The sequence below is a fragment of the Lycorma delicatula genome, chromosome 2 (genome assembly GCF_047948215.1).
Source record: "Lycorma delicatula isolate Av1 chromosome 2, ASM4794821v1, whole genome shotgun sequence".
Lineage (NCBI taxonomy): Eukaryota > Metazoa > Arthropoda > Insecta > Hemiptera > Fulgoridae > Lycorma > Lycorma delicatula.
Window position 1 is genome coordinate 204,721,843 of NC_134456.1, and position 23,839 is coordinate 204,745,681.

Genomic DNA, 23,839 nt, shown 5'->3' on the forward strand with positions numbered 1-23,839 from the left:
ATTACAGTGCTTGAGTATTACTTTTCAGTTTTCATATGAAGAATACGCAAACAAAATTTTAATGAGTATTTTAATTGAGAGCTGTACATTGTGAATATCGAGAAACATTTCTTAATAGAAGGATTCAAAATATGAAATCCTTTGCTTCAGTATTCTATTTTTGCACAACTGATTCTTTTCCATCATGCTTGTATTCTGTTGAATGCCAAGAACAATCTTGTGTCAAGAAAAAGAAGAATGCAATTTGACAAGTTTAACATAGTATGGTCGTAAATGAATTTCAAATTGCACTGGTTTGTTATAAGTATAATACCTCAAATACTTAATAAAGAAAATATCTACCTGTACTACTTGCAAGAGGTTCAAACTTTACTAACTGGAGACTTTCTGCTGCATCAAAATTTCTATCAATAGTTTTAAGAAACTATCACAAAATAAGTTTTATTTTATTTACTGCTAAGCAATTTTTTTCAATAGATGGAGATAATAATTTGTGAAGTAATCATCAAAATTTTAAAAAAGCACGTAACACAATAAAACATAGCTTCCAACACAGGATATAATGTAATGTTTGATGTGGAATTATTGATAAAACATATTGTTGGATCATTTATATTTAAGATTGCCTTACAAGAGAAATGTACTTAAATTTCTAAGAAAACAATTTGTCACCTCTACAATAGTATCTTTCTGCCACGGTTCTATTTTTTTTTTTTTTTTTTTTTAATAAAACTAATTTCTTCTTCATCTTCAGTTACAGTTACTCACACAAAATTTCTCAAAATAAATTTCTCTTTACACTTTATTGCAAGATTGTGTTTGTTCATTGGCAATTTAGTGTAATTACTGTTATTACTTTTGCAACATCAATCTTTTTTTATAATTTTCTCCAAAATTACTAGAGGTACAAATATAAGATCTTGTTTCATTCACTTTCTCAGGTAAAAAACCATTTGAAACCAACACATATCCATCTTCATTTACTACAGAATGATTTCATTTTGGAGTAGATCTCAGGGTAAAATTTTTGTAAACTATACCTCAAAAATGAAGTTTTCGAATCCACGTTTCTATGAACTTTTTTCTTTATTTTCACATGTTCATTATACATGTTTTCACATGTATAATTTCTTTGTGAAATACCTTTGTACATATTGTAAAACTGAAATATATTTATAAACATTATAAAATATATTAATTAATACATAATAAAAGGGATCAGTGAAAAGAAGTTTGATTTCAATCTAAAATAGTTCAGGGAAACTATTACATTTTACATTTAACTGTGTAAAAAATATTGCTTCTTGGTTCACTAAATTAGCTATAAATGTTGCCATTAAGTGTACATAGTATAACCCCACTGTATGCCTGCTCATCAACTCCAGTGGTATAGCAGAAAGGTGTAATAATGGTAAAATCAGTAATCATGTACAGGGTGGTGATATTAAAGTATGGAATTGGCATAATATATTTCAAAATTGTTTTTTTCAATTTTTTTTTATTTTGAAAATGAAGGCATTTATTTATTGAGTTACCTTGGCTGATGTAAACAAATGCATTTGCAGTATAAGTAGCGATCACCAATAAATGACAACTTGTTTAAAATTCTGTTTATTTATCTTAAATAGTTTACTTTTTTTGGGGGGGGAAATATCATAAGTTTATATTATTTTTATAATTAACATTATTTACAATTACATTATTATACTTATAAAACATTTATTTACAACTGTAAGAATTTAAAAATTATAACTATTTTAATGGCTCAATTCCATCCATCTTATTGTCTGCAACTTCAGTGGTGTCTCTGCTCTCATTGCACACTTCTACATCCTCGTCGTAGTTGCCACTGTCATCATTCATTATTATTATTATCTTCGTCTGCATATCCGCAACTTTATAAGCCTCTAAGTAATTGTTTTCGAATTGCAGCGAGTGATCACAGCATTTCTTTCAATATACTGCTGACAGCTCATTAAATTTCTATTGAACCATTTCTTTGACAACACTGATTTTATTACAGATATTAACAGCGGCTATATGATTCTTTACTTTTGCCCAAATTAATTCAATTGGGTGTAACTCTGGATGATAGGGTGGCAATCTCAACATACTGTGTCCGTATTTTCCAAGTATATTATCCAGAGTAAACTCTTCATATCATGGCTTGTTCAATTTTGTAAGTAGATACCAATTCAAAATTGAACACAGTCACATTACTAGGACTGAACACAGTCACATTACTAGGACAAATTGAACACAGTCACATTACTACTAGGACATTACTAGGACTGTTTCGTTTTTGTAACCAGTCCAACAAAACTCTCTGTCTACTATTAGAATTTGGAGTCGGGTACAACGTTTTTTATTATAAGATGCATTATTAATTACTAAAACTGAACTGGAAGAAAAATAAAAACTGATTTTGGACGATGTGGTATCATTTGATTTTCCACTCATTTTTCATTGTTCATTTCATCTTTATAATTCCGACTTGGCACCCAATGTAAAAATCAAAAGCACATTAGTAATACCACCAGTCTCATAGCCTGAGTGAATGATTATTAATCTTTTCCCTTTATTAATATTTTTTTACAGCCACTGCAGGAGCCATCAGTCTAGGCTTTGCTTTGCACATGTACGGAATGAATATACGATTCATCACACAATCGACCTTCCTTCCTCTCTGTACTCATGTATTTTTTTTAAATAGATGATATGTTTAAAGCATATATCATGATTGTATATTAAAAGTTGTCAATTATAAGTTGTCTGTAGTCATCTATCCTTTTCCACTTGAAACCCATATTCAACAAAATTTTTCATCTGAAAAATATTTCCAATAGTCTTGAATATTTCTAACGCATTATTAAAAATACCATTTAAAAGGTAGTATTAAAAAATACTGTGAAAACATAATATTGAAAAATATTCTTTAATGTAAGAAATAAAATACTGTTAATTTATATCAAGAGTTGCTTCCTTAACCTTACTGCATTCAACACTAACAGCAGTCAGCTATACTTCAAACTGATAGTCTCTCTCCACTACACAATACACTTCCACTATTCTGCACTTTTCTCACCAGATAAACATTTACACATCCAGTTACTACACAAGGTTAACTTTGTTGGATTAAACCACTTTGTTGTTTATTACCAATAAAATGTATGTAAAAACATTATAGTTTGTCTTTTTGATAACCCTGCAAAAACTACAAAGAAGATTCAGAAAAACCGTTCAATTAAGTATACAAAGGAAATTTACATACCACTAAGACTATAACGATATTCATATACAATTTACATATTTTTTATAAGTAATCTTTTAAGTATTTAAAACCTACTTAAAAAATGTGTTTATTTTTTAATTGTTTTAAGCAGCTTTAGTATAATAACGCAAGTAAATTATACTTATTTTTAGCATTCATTACTATCAGACACATAAAATTCAAGACCAACATACTGCAGCAGATTTTAGCTCTTATGCTGAATGCAGTGTAAAGTATTAGTTCATTTCATTCATAATAATTCAATAGTCAAAAATAAACAGTAAATATATTTTACCTGAAAAATCTTTCGTCTTCTTATGCTGCATTTCTTTTGAAAATCCCAAACCATGTAATATGTAAGCTGCTCTGGCCTCAGCAGTATCAGCACTTATATCATCCAACCTTTCATATATATCCATCAACTGTTCTTGAGATTCTACAGGAACAAAAGTGGATTACAAATTAAGACAAAATGATCAAAATAAAACACACAATTTCAAACTTTACAGGATATGTTAGTTAACATGTTAAAATTTCAGTGACGACATCTAACAAGTCCTATGAATGCTAGGATTTGCAAGCTGATAAAAGCTTCAAATGTGAGGAGTTATCCACACTTTAGTTTATCAAATTAATTAAATTTGCTTCTCTTTTTCAATTATTTCATTGCATTCTCAAATTTATATGATGATTTCGTACATTTTACTGTGTCAGATTAACTTTCCTTATTAACATGTAAAGAAGAAACCCATTGAGAATTAAAAAGTTTTTTATTACTAAACTGCTACACACCACTCAACTACCCATTATAACCCTAGACAGACTGTTTTCTCTTCTACTCAAAAATAATGGTGAATGTTACAAGGTCACCATCACCATTTTAAATTCTGTTAATTCAACTTTTTAAATGTTCATTTTTTCATTGTAAAGAATATAAAAATAACAAAATTCCAGGCAATGTTCCAAGCTTTAAAAAGATTTTTACTTTTTTTTTCAAAATTCCATTGCTTTTCAAATACCTGCAAAAAACCACATTACCCCTTCTTTCATCTTACAAACCTCTATAAATCTCATATTCTCTATGAATCTCCAGAATAAGAGTGTAACATAATGTCATACAAAAAAGCCAGTGACCCATAACTACTTTCTTATTAACAATTTTTTTCCCCTATATTAATTGTAAATCTTTAATTTTTACTGCATATCTTTTAACAACAGTTATAACTAATCAAAACCATTTCAATTTCTATATTTTGTAAAAACTAGTCGTGCTGAACTAATGTTCATTTGTTGTTACACTTTCCTTGAGACATTTTGCTTCAAAGTACATTAATTAATAGTTAGTATGTAGCTTAGTACATCTGAATAATATCTTTAATATTTGCACATTTTAAAATATTTTGAAATTTATATTTTGTAAAAATTCAGATAAAAATTTATCTTTGCAAAGAGTAGAAAATTTAAGTATATCCAGAAAGATTTTAATGACCAGCTAGATTAAATTAAAACCAAGAAAAACCTGTAAAACTGGGGACTTGATAATATTAATGAAAATAAACTACAATTCTATATAAAGCTACAACGATACCCTACAAATAAAACTATTACTTAGTAATGCTATAGTTTTGATTTTAAGGTTTTTTTTTACCTTTACCTTTGATAATATAATTAGAAAATAAACTTACCAATAAGACTATGCTGCATTTATCTGTTTGCACAACCCAAATATCAACCCATCCTGATAACTATATACATAAATATCAAAGCCACTCTTTTGTATTGCACAGAAATAAATGTACCCTCTGTTATAAAATAAATATAATTTTCCCTTTGATTTCCAATATTTATTTTCCACCTGTTAAATTGTTTTTAAATTCATTTCCAAGTTAAATGTAAGCACAAACTTTCTTAAAGTTAAAATCATTTGCAACACCAAGTGAACTTTAAATTAAAGATTATCTTATTATTACTGAGAACTAGAATCTGTAAACTTCAATGTCAATAGGCTTATACTTCTCACTACTGTTTTCATGTGAATAATAATGAAACTAAATAATATCAGACAAGAGTAAATATGAAAATTGCTCTTCATTTATATATATATATCTTGGAGCCCCTATCATTTAGTAGATTATCAAAACAGTCCAGTAAATTCCAAAGTCCACTAAATTTCTCATAACTAGAAAAATATATCAAAATGACTAATTAAAATGTGAAATGTACAAATGTTTTAACTCCTTTTGTAAGTAAAAATTATATACTTAAAATTGTTCGCTTGGGTAGTAAAAAAGTACACCCACAAAATCTCACTTTTATTTTACTTGGAATCTGAAAAAATCTGAGTAAAAGCATTCTAGATTTCTTAATGGCCTTCTCCCAAGAAAATATGTTTTTTTTTGTTTTTTTGTTTAATGATTGGCTATTTTATAAAACGACTCCAAATTTATTTAGTTTGTTTATGGACAAAATCAACTCCAAAGGAAATAAAAACTGTTAATATATTATATGATAACAAAGTCTGGAACTTCAAATTATCAAAATGAGAATGAATGACTACCAATTACCATCATCTTCACATGCAACCAATTCTTCAGCCATCTTTTCAAGTCTAACTCTTTCCTGATCAACTTCCATAACACACTGCAAAGCAGTCTTGTCAGAAGCTGGCATTTCTCTTGTTAAATGAAATATGTCAATGTGCTCTGGAATAGGGACTTCCCTATTTCCAAGTACAGCCAATAATGTCGACTTGCCTGAAAATATAAAAAAATAAGATACAAAACAAAATAATCTATGAAGTTATAGTAAATATACCCCGGGATTTGTTTTTAGCAACTCAATTTTAGGTATACACCCGCCACGAGATTACTTTAAGGCGTTCATTAGCAGCTAGCAATAGTAGCTGTGCACCTTTCATTCTATAACTAGGTTCATGCTGTCAACATCAGTGCATGTACAGTCAACACAAGAAGTGAGATGCAAATTATCGTGTGTTTATATTGTGCATTTTATATTGGGTAATTTTATTGTGTTAATATTGTATATTTTATAACATAAATGTATTCTATTTACATTGAATTGTAAATATGCTCCATGCTCATATTACGACACTCCATAAAACTCTTCATAGTCAAGCTAGAGAGAAATAGTGGCAAATGTATTTGAGTTTATGAAAAAAGAAGCAGATGTCGGAAGATTTGTAATATATGTAAACTAAGTTCAAGCCACGGATATTTCAAAATGATCCTTTAGTAGAAGAGTCAAAATAAATTGGTGAAAATATAAATACATCTTTTAATACTACAGGTAAAAAACACAACGTACCAAACCTAATAACAGACATTGATAATTTCGACAATGCAAAATCAGACATACAGTAAATAATTTTTACATTGACCAAAAGATTGTACCTAATTTTTCATCAATTTTAGAAGTATCTACTAACTTTCAGGAAGGGAAAACTAATCTTAATAAAAGTTTGAAAGAACAATTTAATTGGGTAAAAACAAAAATAACCATAAAATTTTAATTGAAACATACGACACACAATTAAAATGCATACAATACAACTCATTTACGATACTGCCAAGAAAACAGACCTATTATTTACACTGACAAGACCTACTTCATAGTAACCACTGAACCAAAAAACTGGCTAACAACTCACCGGAAGGTTTTACTACTCCTATATAAAAGGGCCAGAGACTAATTATAATCCACGCAGGGAGTATGAATGGTTTTGTTCCAAATGCATCGTTAATATACAAATTAAATCAGACCACCGGTGATTATCATGACAATATGAACTTTGAAAATTATAACAGTGTTTAAAGGAATAATTAATTCCAAATTTATCTTAAAACTGTTGTTGTAATGGATAATACTTCTTATCATAACAAAAAAATTAATAAAGCTCCTACATTATTCTGTACAAAGCTATAATGAAAGAATGGTTGACAAAAATGAAAATATAATTTCACAAGACATGTTGAAAATGAATTGTATGAATTAGTACAACTTCATAACACGGAATAAGACATTGAAATGTCTTATTCCGTGGATTCACATAGATAGGTTGCTGACAGAAGTAAGACACACTGCGCTGACTGCCACCGTACCACCCTGAACTGATCCTGAATAAATTAATTTGGTCAGATTTAAAACATTGCGTTGGAAGCAGAAATTTTACTTATGACATGGCTCATTTACGCAAAGAAAAGTTTAGAATAATATCTAAAGAATAATGGGAATTGAAGTGAAATCATGTCAAAACAATTGAAAATGATTATATACAAAGAGAAAACCTGCTACATAACGTTAATTGAGTGTTTGTGAGAACTTGCAAGAGAATAGTGATTCTGAATCTAATATTACTAATTTTGAGGATAAAGATGAACAAATGTCAGGAGAGCTGAAATGATCACTGACAGCAACTGAAAGACATGAGCTCTATTCATCATATAAAAAAATGGGCAGTTCATAAAATTAACAATTTTTAAATTACTATAAATCACCATACTGTGTAACATTAAACCATTAAATTTAATTAACCATTTTACTGTTGTATAATATGTTTTAAAACTGTAACTTTTAAGTGTAGAAATATAAATGTGATGTAGGATACTATAAAAGAAATTAAATTTAATTACTTCATAATTACGTAAGTAATTTATTACTAGGTCTACAAAAAAGTATTTTTATTTTCTTGTCAAAGGAATAGCATAATTTTTTACATTGCAGGATATATATATAACCCATAGTGAATGCAACTGGAAAAGTTCTTATTAATAATTGTGACTATGACTGTTCAGTCTCTATAGCTGTCAAGTTTTTGTCCTTGGTGAAAACACGTACATACTCCTAGTTTTAGAGGGGGAAATCTGACGATTTACACAGCTATGTCCAGTTGCCAAAAATAAATGACTGGGGTATACTTATGGACATTTAAAAACATGTTGTTCATAAACACACAATATCTGAATTAAAACAAACACAAATCCATCACTCCTTAAGCAAACTGTTGTTCATAATGGTTTGCTTACAACATAACATCAACTAATATTAATCTGATATAATTTTTTTTCTAGTATGAATTTTTCATACATTTATTTATACTTCAACTTCAAATCTTTTCATTCTGAACTTTACAACCACATCTAACACATTCTTCTGAGACATAACTTTTCATAAGCTTCTTCTTATTTCCAGTTTTTTACAATAATAAAGATCATAACTATGAAATAGTTATAAAGGTCATTTCAGATCACACAAATATCCAGAAGTAAAGAATATTTTCAGACAGTATTCGCACATAAGTCTCTCCCACAAATGATCCAACACCAATCTTATATTAAGTACCCCACCAAAGTCCATGAGGACCACTATTTCCTGAAAGTTTAAATGATATAAAAAATCCCATTTGTGAAATTCAAAATGTGATCCAGTTGTTTTAGTTTTTGCATACAAGAAAGGTTCACTCTACAAAAATTACAAGGCAAATAAGAAAATAAAGGAAAGGTGTTATGTAGAAGATATAAATGAATTAGGCGTGAAAAGATACATAATATTGAAAATAAAAATAAAAAGTTGAAAAAGTTGCATAAAAGCAACAAAAATTGTTTCTAAACTACACCTCTTGGGATTGAAGAAAAAAATCATTTGTATATGATAAAAGCAAAATGTATGATGATACTATGATCTAGTACTCATAGTATTTCACACTATGAAATGTATGATGATCTATCTATTAATGGATTACAAAGCCTTTTTCCTTTTACTTCTATGTCTCTTAAGAGCAAACATGTTTGATAAAAAAAAAAGATAATTTGTACAAAATGATTTCTTAGACTATCATCTGACAAAGATAATAAAAAGTTCTTTGAAAACTTGAAAAAGAACAGCCTTCACAGAAAAAAAAATTGAACAAAAAGTAAAATAAATGATAAATTTAATAATTTAATCTTAAGGATAATAAAAAAACATGATACAAAAGATTCTCATGTCTGCTTTTATTTTTAATTATTTTCATCACTAGCACTATAATACCACTGTTTACAAAATCTACATTCCCTTCATGAAGACTATGATAAAATTTGATGATGCTCTTTTATTATTCCAAACTAAGATAATCAACAATAAATGTTTCCTCTTCAAATTATAAGGGCCCATAATATATTTTGAAACTGGACGACTGAATCAAACATTCTTGAATATAAAAGTATGAAAAATGATCATTATAACTACGTTTAAAATAAACTTTGGTTAAATCATTTATGTAGAACTTAAGATTTAAAAACTTTAGCTAATGAACTTTCCAATCAAGTCAAAATTTTTATTTTTATCCCCCCCTCCTTCTGCACAGATTTCAATCTAAAACTTATTTCGTGTTACCACCATTACATGGGTAAGATGAAAAGTTCTGGGCCTGGATAAGAAAACAATATTTTTATAGGTACATTTTGATTTATTTTTCAACACAGTCACCATTAAAGTCTATACACTTAGCCCAGCATTCCATAAGTACGTCAATTTATCAAACTCCATAAAATAATCATTTACAATGGCAATAGCTTCCTTACTGGTAAAAATCTCTTCCCCTCCAAGCCACTTTTTTAAGTTAGGTAACTGGGAGCCAGATCAGCTGAATATGGAGGGGCTGGAACAACTTGAAAATAATTCATGGATTTTTGCCATTGCAATAACTGAAGCATTGTCTTAATGGAAAAGTACTTATTTTTTACCATATTCAGTCATTTTTCTTTAATTTCATTACTGAGATACTGCAATAGGGTCTAAAATATTACCCATTCACGGTTTCACCCTTTTTAAGATAATCAATTAAAATTATTCCACATGCATCCCCAAAAAACAGCTGCCATAACTTTTTTGCACAAAGTCATTTTCATTTTTTTTTTTATAGCAGGTTGACCTTTTTCAACCCATTTTTGTAACTGCTGTTTTGTCTCAGGAGTATAGTGATGGACCCAAGTCTCATCAACTGTCACAAATCTACATAAAAATTCCTCTGGATTACACCAAAATGTTTTTTGGTACTGTTTTTGGTCAGACATGAGCAAAAGCGACACCCATCTAGCACACAGCTTGTATAAAATATTGCACACATGTTATGTTGACATGTCAACAGACTTCAGAAGGGCATCCACTGCATGGTTCATCACAAGTGTATGTTCGAACAATTTTAAACTCTGCGACCCAGCACTTAACAGTTGTATTTGATGGAGAAGTCTCCCAGTCATATGAAGCTCTTCTTTAATTTCCTTTGCACTTAGCCTTTCAGAGAAAAGTATTTAATCACTGCACATATTTTCAGATTTCTTTTTCCATTTTCTAAACACTCTTAATGTTCCACTTTTCGAATATAAATAATATACTACATGATGCAGTAACTTGAAACTCTTATAGTGAACTAATGAAGAATAGAATCACGTGACACTGTCGAAAAATTAAGTGTACTATCACCATCTCTATAAGAAGCCCAGAACTTTACACCCACCCTCATACTTTACAATTACAGATCTTTGAAACCATTTATACCACAGAGTACTGATTCAAAGGATCTTAAATATTTACTTTTTTTTGCATTTCTCAACCAATGCATGCACTATCCCTTTTTAAATCACTTTGTTCAAAGATGCAACAGTTGATTTTTGGAATATTCAGGGTTTGCATAGAATGCAAGAAAATTAGAGTGCATACATTTATATTTTAATTTTATGCTCTTATGTGTCAGAAAACAGAACACATGATTTTGTTAGAGACAGACTCATACCTCAATATGGTTTTAAAAGTGCTTAATCAAAAAAAGTGATATATTTTTAAATTATTAATTTTAATTCCTAACTTTTAACCCCTAGGTATCTCCAGAGTGAACTGTTCTTAAAACCAGTTTTTTATTTCCCCCCTAATAATATATGTTAAACATGTTATCTGCATTAACAACTGATTTTTACTGTTTTTTTTAACTTTGTTAGGGCCTGCATATTATTAATTAATTGAAAAAAGGTCACACACAAATAATCTGAGGAGGTGGAATCCCTAATTATAAATGTTGCACTAATAAATAAAATATTTTTGTACAGACACGCTTATTGGTACATTTTTTTTTTTTTGCTTTCATTACGAGCATAAAATAAAATAAAATTATTTATATGCCTATTAAACATATTTACTAGCTAGAAAATATAGCCAAAATAACTACCTCACTCACCAGGGGGAAAATACATTCTAATACCAAAAGAGCATCCATATAAAATTCAAGAATTATTTCCAATAAAAATAAAATCAACTTACCTTATTCTCAAGACACAATATTCTATTTATACACTAAACTATTCACTATTTACAAATCTGTTTACGAATAGTTTCTAAGAGTCCAGGAAGGTGTGCTAATCCCAAAAACATGGATGAACATATAGGCCAACATCATACTCTAAACAACTGAGTGTCCTTCCTTTTCTGTACTCTTTTTTTGTGTTTGCACACACAACACTGGCGTTGACTCCTGGAACCTTTACCTGCCGTTTGAGGGATAGGTTCAGGAATATGCTGTTGCATAAGGCATACAGGATTCTCTTGTGAAGATAGGTGCCTTCCTCTTGGACTACTTTTAGGTTCAGTGAATTTTTCATATAACTGTTGGAGTGCTGCCAGCCTGAAGTCCAACATTTGAGGATTGTTGCCTGTCTTTACCTGGCAGAGATGATAATAGTTCAGCATTACAATATCAAGGAGATACATAAATAATTTCATGTACCATTTTGTAAACTTTCTAGCACACCCACATGAACTAATCTCTGCACGTCTGATTTGTCAACTGAACCCATTTTTTTACTTTACTCCATAGTTTCTGTGGTTTTTTTTTGTAAAATTTTCTGAAAGTCTCTTTTATCTGAATCTTTTATTTTCTTTTCATAAATGGAAGAAAGCATATAACAGGTTTTTCATCAAAAATTTCCTGATATTTGAAGGTTAGGATTTATACCAGAATCACAGTTACTAAATGTGTGTAATCTAGGTTGTAAGTTTTGTATCAATTCACCAGATATATTTATCATTATCAGTTTCTTTTTTGCGATTTTTTATATGCCTACTTAGTTTCACTAGGTCTAGGTTGTGGTGAAGCACTGGGTTCCACCTATACAGCTACTTCATTTTTCATCAGTAACAGAACTATCTATATATACATAGATAGCAAGGTAAATACGATTCAAGAAAGTAACAAAAACACACAGCCTTCTGAATGTATTATAGTCTATAAATAGAAAAAAGTACCTTAAATTCATAACAGTGAGTTACTTGTGTTAACAAAATGAAAATTCATATACAAGTATAGTAAGTAAGGTCGCAATATACTGTACGTGCGTCACCATGCAGATATTTGGGCGCCAACCTACTAGAACACTTGTAGGGATTAAAAGGTTAATAGAAATATTGATTTACATTTACAATGAAGTTTTACTGACTACAGGGATCATGTAGTTAAAAAAAGACAACAAAAAAAAAAATATATATATATATTAGCATTCTTTCCCTTTATCCTTTCATTCTATCCCTTTATCTGTAAAATAAGCAAACTGGAGTTACGTTCCTATGATTTTGAGAGCCAATGAATTTCTATAATTAAATGAGAAGGAAATGAGAAATTCCAATGTTACTTAGGTATTACGTTTTTATAAAATAACGAAGACTAAAAGTATCCACTCTAAAGAAAATAAATCTATGATGTTATTTACATAGGATTAATTTATTCAGAACCAAAGAGATATTGTACATTTATGTTCCTCTGATCCTAAATAAAATAAATTTTATTCAAGACTTCTTATCTTCTACGTCTCTCATCTAATTTCAATCTTACTTATAACTCCAGAAAAAGAAAATATATATATGAATGGCAAGCGGTGAACTTTGCAGCCCTGGGTTCAGCTCCAAAGATTGCATGTGTTGAAATGGGCCATGGGGTCCAGAGGGCTTCACCTCCTGGCAAGATGATCAGGCAAGGAATGCGAGCCCAATTGGTTAGTAAGCTCACATGTTTATATGAAATACTTTCATGAAAAACACAACAGGAAACAGATAAAGAAAATTTAATTATTTAAATAATAAATTAAATGTGATACAGCAAACTAACAATAAATTCATAACAGATAAAAACAACTAATTAAATGTTTATTATAACTACAAATACTTGTGTCATTTTTGAAGAATTAAAGGATTAAAATATCCTAAACTCAGTTATTATTTGTAAGTGACATTCTTCAATAAAAGAATAAAAAATTTTAATTCAAGTAATAAGGGTACTTCTATCTCTTTCAGCCTTAACTGAAAAAAAAAAAATATTTTTAATGTAATCTATTTGCAACAATTTTCTGATTAACAGTCATCATGGACTCAATATAATAGCATTTCAGCGGCAGAGAGAAGTATTTCACATATTTTCCAGTCATATTTAAAATATACTGTAGTAATATTTTTATATCTGTATTATATTAAAGTAAACTGATAAAATTAAACATTACATAAATTCCTTTACTGCATAATAAATAAGTGTATAAATAGATGTGTATACTATATATATAGGAAATATTTTTTAAGGATGAAACTGAAAATCTCTTTCTAATATTGAATTTTTCAAACTGTTTCTTTTTTTTTTTACTTATTTTAGAATCAAAGAAGTATTTTTTAAATTACTTTGAAAAAGTCTAAAATTGAATTACAGTAAGAAAATATTTAATAGGGCTGAGAAATTTTAGAAAATTATCACCTTCAAATGAACTCTGTAATACTAAGAGAACATATGTTTCTACTCAAACCAATCCTACTAGTGTAAAGCAACGTGTCTCATTCAATGTGCCGGACCAATCAATCTATTTTACAATTTAACTGCCAGAAATGGGAGTCAAAAATTATCTACACTTTTCATTTTATAATTGATTTACACAGAGTAGAGGGGGGTGTTCAACATAAACATAATTTTTCTACACACTCACCTCTCTTGTCAATTGGTCCACAAACTTGCATATTCCTTTTGTGAAGCCACCTTTTGCACTGCTTCTTGTATGTCTAACTCTGTAGTAAATCAACGACCTCACAACCCAGCATTGAACAGTCCAAACAGATTGAAGTCAGAGACAGCAAGGCCTGGGTTGTAGAGAGGGTGTTCCAGTATCTCAAAATGTTCAAGCGTATTCCAGAACTTGTTGACAGTTTGTATGGTGTGGTGAGCCATGTGAAAGCAGATGTTTTCATGTAACAACTGACCATGGCGATTGTTGTAAATAGCTGATTTCAGCTTAATTTCCAACATTTCACTGTTGTGTTGTTGATCAAAATCCCCTTTTCCATGTAGTCTTCCAGTATAGACCCTTTTGTGTCTCAAATAACCTTTCCTGCCAATGGCTCAGTCTTTAATTTTTTCTTCAAAAATCCTGGGCGTTTCCACTCCATACTCTGGTGTTTCAATTCTTGCTCGAAAAGTGATAAACCCACATTTCATCACTGTGACTATTCTGCTAAAAAATGTGTTGCTTTCCTTGTTGAAGTGATTGAGTAAGCGTTGGCAGATGTCAACACATTTGAGCTTGTTCTGAAGTAAGCTGTCTTTGTACTCATCATGCACAGAATTTATGGAAGCTGAGCTCAACGTAGATGATTTGATGGGCAGAGCCATGACTGACAATCAAAGATTCTACCTCGCTGATGGTAACTCACCTATTCATCAAAACCATCTCTTGGGCTTGCTGAATCTTGTTGTTCATGGTGGAAGTTGACTGACGCTCTGGTTTGGGCATGACTCTTGTCCACTCACTTGTTAATCCACAAAAAACACTTATATGTGATGAAGCTATGTCCCCTTATTGTGATAAAAGTCTATGATGAATTTCAGCCCCTTTCACATCCCCCATCAGAGAAATCAGATCACTGCTCATAGTTTGTCCCTGGTGCAAACTGCTAGCAGAGCAGACATGTTGGACATGATCAGAATCAAATTTCATATAAGTCATACAAACTCTAAGTCTGCATGCGCAGAAGGCAGTATGATAACCTCAAAGGTGTTATGGCAAAAATGTATGTAATTTTTTACTCATCCTCACCATATTATTCATTTGAAAACTGCATTATCTGAAAAGTTATACTGAAAAGATAAAAACTACATTCAGCACACAGTTAATTAAGGCAAATTGCAAGATGAAATTATTATCAAAAACTTTTTTCTCCTCTACACTAGTTATAAATTACTACTACTAAATGGAAATTATTTTTGAGGTTATACCCAAAGTAAGTATAATCTTACGTATTAAACATAATATTTTCTTGAAATTTCTTATTAAGAACAAAATGATGAAGTGAAAATAATAAAGAAGGGCGGGCAAAACAATCAAATTGTTGGCAATTTGCTAGTTTCCAATAATGATAATTTCTTTCTTCACTTTTTATTTCATTATATTATTTTTTTTACTTATATGAGTTTGCTAAAAAATGAAATTCTTGACACATTTTGTTTATAAAAACTTTTCAAAAAAAACTACAGTAATTACTTTCGCTCACATGGTGGAAGTAGGGATGAAAATAAATTTTAAGTTCTGAGATATGAGGGGTAGAAAATACCACTCACTTAAATTGTGGTTCCTATATATATATATAAATTTAGATATGCTGTGAAAATTTTATCAAGATTGATTGAGTCGTTCTTGAGTTACGCTCAATTTAAGATTGAAAAAATTTGATCAGGAAAAGTTATAAGTATAGATAGTTACAATGATGCAAGTTGGAACATGGAAACAAAATAAAGTAACAAAATGTCACAGTTTTCTTGCGCGGAACTGCCCAAGATTTTTGAAGTTTTTAACAATTTGACAAGCTTATTTATCATCAAAAATAAAACTGTTCAACAAGTATTTTGTTATAATTAAAAATACAAACTGTTGGGTAACAATGAAGATACAACTTTATGATTTATTCTTTTGAATTCTTTAACTATAATTTCCGTTGGAAACCATTGAATTTGCTCTGTAAATGGCATTCACAGAAAAACAATAATTTACATTTTTAATAGAAATTTGAAAAAAATATATTTTTAGCATCTACATACATATTTTTATGATTATGTTTACATGAAATGTTTTCTCATTTTGACCTGTACAATCCATTCCTGAAATATGCAGTTTCCTCAAGTACATCTGAATACTGTAGCTAAAGTAATTCAGAGATTATAAATAACATGAAATCTTGGTTGAATGTGAAATAATGCTTAGAGCCTAATCAATAATGAAACTTTATAGTAGTAATTTATAAATATAACTAAAAATAGACAAAACATATTAAATAGTGTATTCAACTGATTAATACTTTTTCTTGAATAAGTTGGCTAATATTAGTGATATTTTCGGGAAATATGGTTTCACACTAGCACATTAGCATGCAAGTTTTTTTATTATTTTTAAAATTTAGGATTTACTAAAAATGGTTTTTCACTTATTAAACTGGTAATAAAATACTACTTTCAGCTTTTACTTTGGTGGTTTTCTACATTTTATTAAATAGAACTTTAGAAGACATTAACAACTCAGAGAAATTACATACATACCACATCCATTAAGACCCAGAAGACCATATCGTCTGCCACAGTTCAGTTCAAGCATAGTATCTTGAAGTAATTCACAGCCATGGAAAGTAATAGAGAAATTATCAATTTTAACATCCCTTGATCTGGGATCAACAGCCAAACTGCCAGTACAGGATCTTGCCTCTGCATTTAATTTTGCATCTGCTTCCAATTTCTGACACAATGCCTCTATGAAAACAAATCATCATTTTTAATAACATAAGTAAAATGTATAAAATTATATAATCAATGGTAACATTAGTTTTAATGACATAACTTCGACATATTTATCATTAGCTTCTATAATTTCCTAATGGTATTAACTACACTGGTACAGCTTATGGTATAGCTCTATATAACCTTAACATTGTACAGAATGAAATATTTATATTGAAAAAAAAAGGTTGACACATTTAACAAAGAGATTCCTGTAATATTCCATAAATCAGATATCTATTCATACAGTAGAAACAAGCAAGACAAAGATGTAACCTACTTTCTTTGCTTTTCAATATGTAAACAAAAGAAAAGACAACTAAAATACTGAATGAATAAATAGGGCTAGCAATAGACAATCTGGAATATTAATGTTTAAATCAACTCTTATTATTATCATCAATGATTCAATACATCTAATGCCCAAAACAACAGATACAAGAGAAAGGATGCTTCAATCTACAAAAGGCTTTTACAAAACCTTTTGAAGCAAACAGTTCCCAAATTTGAAAGAAATGAAAGTAGAGCCAAGAATGCAGCAACAAACAAATGCTATTAATAGACAAGTGCTGCAAACAAGCAGTAGAAATTGATTAATATTTAATTAATAATGTTTATAAAAGAAATGATTAAAACTATTTATAGATTGATAAAAAAATTTGTAAAACCTCAAAATTAATCTTTTATTCTGAAATTGTAAATAAATGTTAGAAAAAAATCAGAAAAACTCATATAAATAAATACTGATCTAAAAGGTTTCAAGATCAAAACTTATCTTTGAAACTTGTTGAAAGGTTCAAGTATTGAACAGTACTGATTCGGTGCTTGGTGGAAAATAAATTGAACTTATACAAAATTATACAAACTAATTAAATACAAGAAAAGAACAAATAATAAGATACGAACAATGTATTTAGAATTATACAGGTTAATATAAAGTTGAAAAATTTATTTTATTATAGAAAAGAAATAGAAAAAATAAGCAGTGCCTTAGGTGCACACAAGATTTTCATGAAATAAAAATATTACAAAAATTCAGATAGGCTTACTTCTGGAATATCACAATTAAAAAAAATTGTCTTAAAAAGATACAACCTTTCTTTGGAAAAATTACATTTTTATTTTTCAAATAAAAAACCACTGAATCATACCTTCAGCGCTGATTTCATTAGAGCCATTTTCACCAGCACCATTCACATCATGACTAGAGTCTTTCTGATTATCTCCATTTTCAATTTTATTTGATACATTTTTTTTACCAGACTGACGTGCCTTTGCTGCTTCCTTTTTTTTAGCCGCTTGTTTCTTTTTTGCATCAGATGGCATATTGAATGCTTCTTTATCTGAAGAAAAAAGATAAACAGCATATAAGATTTCATAAAAATCTGAATTATAATTATAAAGGTTAAAATTAGATTCTCATACCAAGAGCAAGCAAACAAGCTTTTTATACATAGGAGTAAATCAGTGAGTTACATCAATTTCTGTAAAGTAGATATTTTCTGTTCCACCTACCTTTCAGGTGACATAGGTCAGTAAGTCTGAGAATTTACATAAGATTGGATAGTTTAAGATATTCTGAATATGTCTTCCATCATTGCTTGTTTTCAACAAACTTAGAAATTATGTTTTTTTTATTCTTTTACTGCATTATGTTAGTCTAAATATAATTTGATGGAAGTCATCAGTTTATCTCGATAAATAATTCAGCTAGAACTAATCTAATCTAAATTGCTAATTAATCTAAGTGTACAGTGTGAGCAACATAAAACCGAACTCACAATGTAACCGCTGCTGCAGAATTGGTGGGTTATGTTAGAAAAAATTTAATGAACAAAACAGGTAAATTAAATATGAAAAATATAAAATGTAATTTAAATGTTGAATTTATTTACCTTATTGTTACAAAAGATGTTCAAAATGACCACCCTGGGCATCGATGCACTTTTGTGCTCGATCAAGTCACCTGATGCAAAACGTTGTTGTCAATTACATTGATTTCTCATTGAATGTTCACCTTCAGTACACCAATATTGTGGGGATTAGATGCATAAACTCTTTCCATTAAGTAGCTCCAAAGCAAAAAATCGCAAATAGACAATTCTGGGGAGAGTAGAGGCCACTGTCCTCTGCTGACAGCTCTGTCATTTGTGAAAGCTGCATGAACGTGATTCAGTAAAACGTTTGATGTGTGACACATTGCTCCATCTTGTTGGAAGAAGCTGTATACTTTTTCATTATCAGTTACTTAATTGCCCAGAAATCCTTCGAAAACTGTGCGGTAAACTTTGTATTGACAAGTCCTCAAAAAATATTGACATCACTATAAGATTACCAGAAATGGTACACCAAACAGCAATTTTCTCATTGAGAACTGGACGCTCAAATATCTTGTGAGGATTCCTCACCGCCCAATACCTGGTGTTCTGCAAATTAACATGTCCGGACAAATGAAACCACGTCTCATCTGACATGAAATACGACATCGGGTCTATCTGTCCACCAACAATGTTTTCGGGGAAGCCAGCTGCAAAGTTGTAACATGGTAAGGTTTAAATTTTAATTCATGAAGAATTTTATGACAAGACGTGTATTTAACACCAGATTGTTGGGATAAATTGCACAGTAATTTTTTCTGGACTGGCAGTAATTCTTCTTTCAATATTGGCAATGGCCTATGGAGTCCTAATGGAAGATGCCTACTTCATTTTGCATTTGAAACCAATCCTGTTGTATACCATTTTTTAACTAAATCGTGTATGCTACTCTTCACTGGAATACAGGCATTTGGAAATTTTTGTACAAATACTTGATGTGATTCTTCAAATGATCCAGAACAAATATAGGCCCCAACTACAGCTAACCTGGATTAAATAAGGCCTACTACACAAACACAACTGCATTCACAATACTGCATTGCACCAAAATGTATACTGCACAAACACGTAACCATCTGACAAATGGCAGCAACAATCAGTAATAACATATACATCCAATAGTCGCACTAGTTGTGTGAGTCTTTCATAAATAATGCTGGATAGCAGTTTCATTACAGGTTAAGTTTTATGTCGCTCACCCTATGTGTTTTTAAGGATGTTGGGCAATTGTAACTGGTTAACAATAAAAGGTGCATAATATAAGCAAAAGATTTTCCTTTGCCAGTAGCAATTAATTGCTTATATTAATAAGCAAATTTAACTGTCCAAGAAAGAAAATTGAGACTTGGCAAGATTTTTTTTTTTGAGGGCAAAAAACGCCTGTGCGTTATCATCGCCCGGAATATATATTTTTTTTAAATAAAAAATTAAAGGAATTAAAGCTAATCCAAAAGATGAATAAAACTTACAACTAATATCGGAGATAAAAACTAAAATAAAACCAAAAGTAAATAGAATTTTACAAAGTTTGAGATGGGTGTAAGGGCCCATTCTCGGATAACAAAAAGACTAAAAAGAAAACTAACAACCATAAAGGATCTAACATAAAACTTAAAACTAGGTTAAAAACTAAAATAACAAAATTAAATAAAACTTTAAACTAACACAAATTAGATAATTAAAACTAGGTTAAAAACAAAAATTTAAAAAAACTTAAAACTAACATTACTAAAATCTTACAACTAATATCACAGACTGAGTCTTTAAAACATAAAAGTAAAAATAACTATATAAAATTTCACAAATTCCGATAGGGAGTGTAAAAGGCTCCCTAATCGGATAAAGAAATGAAAAACACAGAACCAAAAAAATAAAAAAAACAAACTTATTTAAAAATGTCTTCCAGGATTAAAAAATATACGCAACAATATTAAATTTTTTGAATTAGCCCAGCACTATGCAAAAATAGAAACATCAGAGTTAAAATTTCATTATCATTGCACAAGACACCATGGATGTTTCTGGGTAGATTAAATTTACGACGCAATGCTGCGTAACATATACAATCCATGAGTATGTACCGCACAGTCATGCGGCAGCTGCATCATGCGCATAGGGGTGTGTGTCCTCCTGACATCAGGTACTTTTGTATGACACTCGTATGTCCTATCCGTAATCGACAGAGGACTACTTCCTCACGCCGAGTTTTTCTGTATGAGGAGTCCCATGGCAACACAGAATCTTTAATCTGCCGGAGTTTATTATGAACGGTAGTCGTCCAGTCACTTCTTGGCAAGATGTGTTTTTTTTTTGGAATTTATGTTAGTAGTAGAGCAATGGGAATATAACTTGTGACATTTGCATCAGTGGCATTATGGCTGAGGTTTGACTGGACAATGTTATTGCCGAGGTACTGATGATGACCTCTGGTAAAGTCCATAAAGGCTAGGTGCAGAGGTGGTGGCGTGGCGACCAAAACAGTCACATGGAGGGTGTCTTCCCCTCCAAAATTTGATAAAAAGCTTTATATGAGGAGTGTTTGATAAATCTGAGCAAAAATGAAGAAGAAACAATTTTTCATGAAAAAGTTTCATTAAAAAATAATATCCTTTCATTAAAAATAAAAGCCTATAAGTTTTGTCTAACAATGCTAAGTTTTTCATGCTCATTCTTATCTGTGATTTATATCAAATTCTTTGAAATAGACAGATATTTTGACAATAAATTCAGCCACTTCTTTAAATTCAGAAATCGACAATAACCTGAAGGTCTGGCAAATATGGAGGATGGAAATGAATTCTGTCATGTAATTCTAACAATTTTGTTGTCTTAATCACAAAAGAGTGAGCTGGTCAATTTTCTTGGTGAAAAAAAAACTTTTTCATCAAGTATAGTCACTTTTTCTTCACTTCACAATTTAGGCAATCTAACAAAACATGGGACACACCTTGAGAACAGTTTTACATACACATTACATAAATATTTAAAGTATTTTGAACCTGTTTATTTGAGATACCTATTCTCTGCATTTGTAGCCTCAACAGTCTAGAGTATAGGCATTTGTAGGCAGTCTAGAGCATTCAGTGACATTTGTGCTCATATGACCAGTGAAAATAATCAAATTATTTGTCCAGTGTTCTACTTTATGGAAATGAGTTACCATAATATTTAGTCAGCTTAGCATTAGTTTTCTGTATGATCTGCCTTTGAAAAAGTAAATGATTGCTCCCCAAACAAAATTCTTCATCTAATTTTCAAAAATCACAATACTTAATCTGCTTAAATGACTGCCAAACACAGAATTATGAATGCATTTGACTGAAACTTTGTGTGTGCTCCATGCTCCTAGCAGATATGTGAGACACTAGAATGACCCCAACAGTGTACCATGAGATCATGACTTTGCACAGACTTATCACCTCGTACTGCATGTGTATGCATGCGTATATGTACGTGTAAATAAAGCATACATCAATGCATTTCAGATAAACCTATCCCTTATCTAATAGAATTAACAATGAATTTTATTTATTATAGCATCAGAAGCATATAAAAATTTCTACTAAAACAGGCAATATTATTCAATAAACATTAAAAACACATTAGTTATTTTAACCTAAATAAAAATCAATTAAAAAAAAAATATCAAAAATTTCAATGGAAGGTTCAGACTAAAATATAATACAGATATTTACACATCACAATTCATAGGCCACTTAGTAGTGTGCTCTTTGTTGCCTCAAGCAGTTCCTTCTCTGTGCACTTGGCTGGGCAAAGATGACACTGAAACAAATGAGCTGTAGTCTCCTTATCACCAGTCGCATGCAATAGAGTCCACAGTGTAACCCCACTTCCGTAAATTTATCCTGCATCTTGTGACACCTGAGTGCACCTATTCAGGGATCTCAAAGTTGTCAATTCCTCTTTGTCACCAGGAAGGAGTTTTTCACAAAGTGCTTTCTACCCTTTGAGATGTGCAAGGGGTGTGCTTTTGCTAGGGTTAATTCAAGTTCCTGAGTGGTCAACAGGAAACTCTTTCATGAGTTAAGCTGTAGCTATGCTGGTTCATAGCCACACAAAGGATGAGCTTGGCATGTTAAGCCTTATATTTCTCCTTAAGAACTGCTACTTCACTTCTGATATCAGGTGGTATAATGCCTGATAAATAATACAACTTCTTGATGTGTAGGTCGTAAACTGTCCAAGATGATATGGCACGTTTCGTTCAATGCCACATACCTGGCTGTGCTCCCCAGTCAGCTTCCATATCATTATTCCTTACAGCAATTTGTTCTTAGTGTTCAAACAAATATTTCTTGTATGTGACGGTATGATCCAAGGTATCTTGGAGTTCCACAGTGCACCAGCTGAGTTCCTTTCCAAATGATGTTCAGACCTCTGGCAACCTGTTTGTTCTCCAGATGAAAGCCACAGGTATGTGTTTTGCCAGGCTTTGGCTTGAGCTGGTTTTCCTTGTAGGTTGCAAGATCTTTCAGTCCATTGCTTTGTTACTTTTATCTCCTAGAAACTAATAGCTTGAGCAGCAAGCGCACAGTTATTAGCATCGATGAAACTCTTGAGTTCCTTCACATAGCAGCTGGTCATTGATATAAATGTTGAAAAGAGCTAATGCAAGCACACTACCATAGGGTAGAAATCATTCTCCTGTGTTCTCCACCTAAATCTTTTTCCCTGGAATTCCACAGAGAACCTCCTGTTTTAGAAAAGATTCCTGATCACGCATGTGAGCTGAGAAAGGCAAGTGATTTCAAAATTTTTACTACAAGAAATTTACAATTGACAATGTCACAGGGTGCCATAATATCTATGAATACAGCTCCTGTTATCTGCTGC

At 30.6% G+C, this 23,839-nt stretch overlaps 1 protein-coding gene across 2 annotated transcripts in view; it reads right to left on the reverse strand.

The window, feature by feature from the left end:
• Positions 1 to 23,839, reverse strand: part of LOC142319590 (ATP-binding cassette sub-family F member 2) — a 55,364-nt gene that overhangs the window by 28,393 nt on the left and 3,132 nt on the right. For both annotated transcript variants that reach the window (XM_075357053.1, XM_075357054.1), the window contains exons 2-5: positions 18,260 to 18,451; positions 16,875 to 17,081; positions 5,836 to 6,024; positions 3,567 to 3,707 (exon numbers count right to left, since the gene is read on the reverse strand). In XM_075357053.1, coding sequence (XP_075213168.1) covers positions 3,567 to 3,707; positions 5,836 to 6,024; positions 16,875 to 17,081; positions 18,260 to 18,434 — 712 coding nt within the window. In that variant the 5' untranslated portion in view covers positions 18,435 to 18,451. The remainder of the gene's footprint in view (positions 1 to 3,566; positions 3,708 to 5,835; positions 6,025 to 16,874; positions 17,082 to 18,259; positions 18,452 to 23,839) is intronic.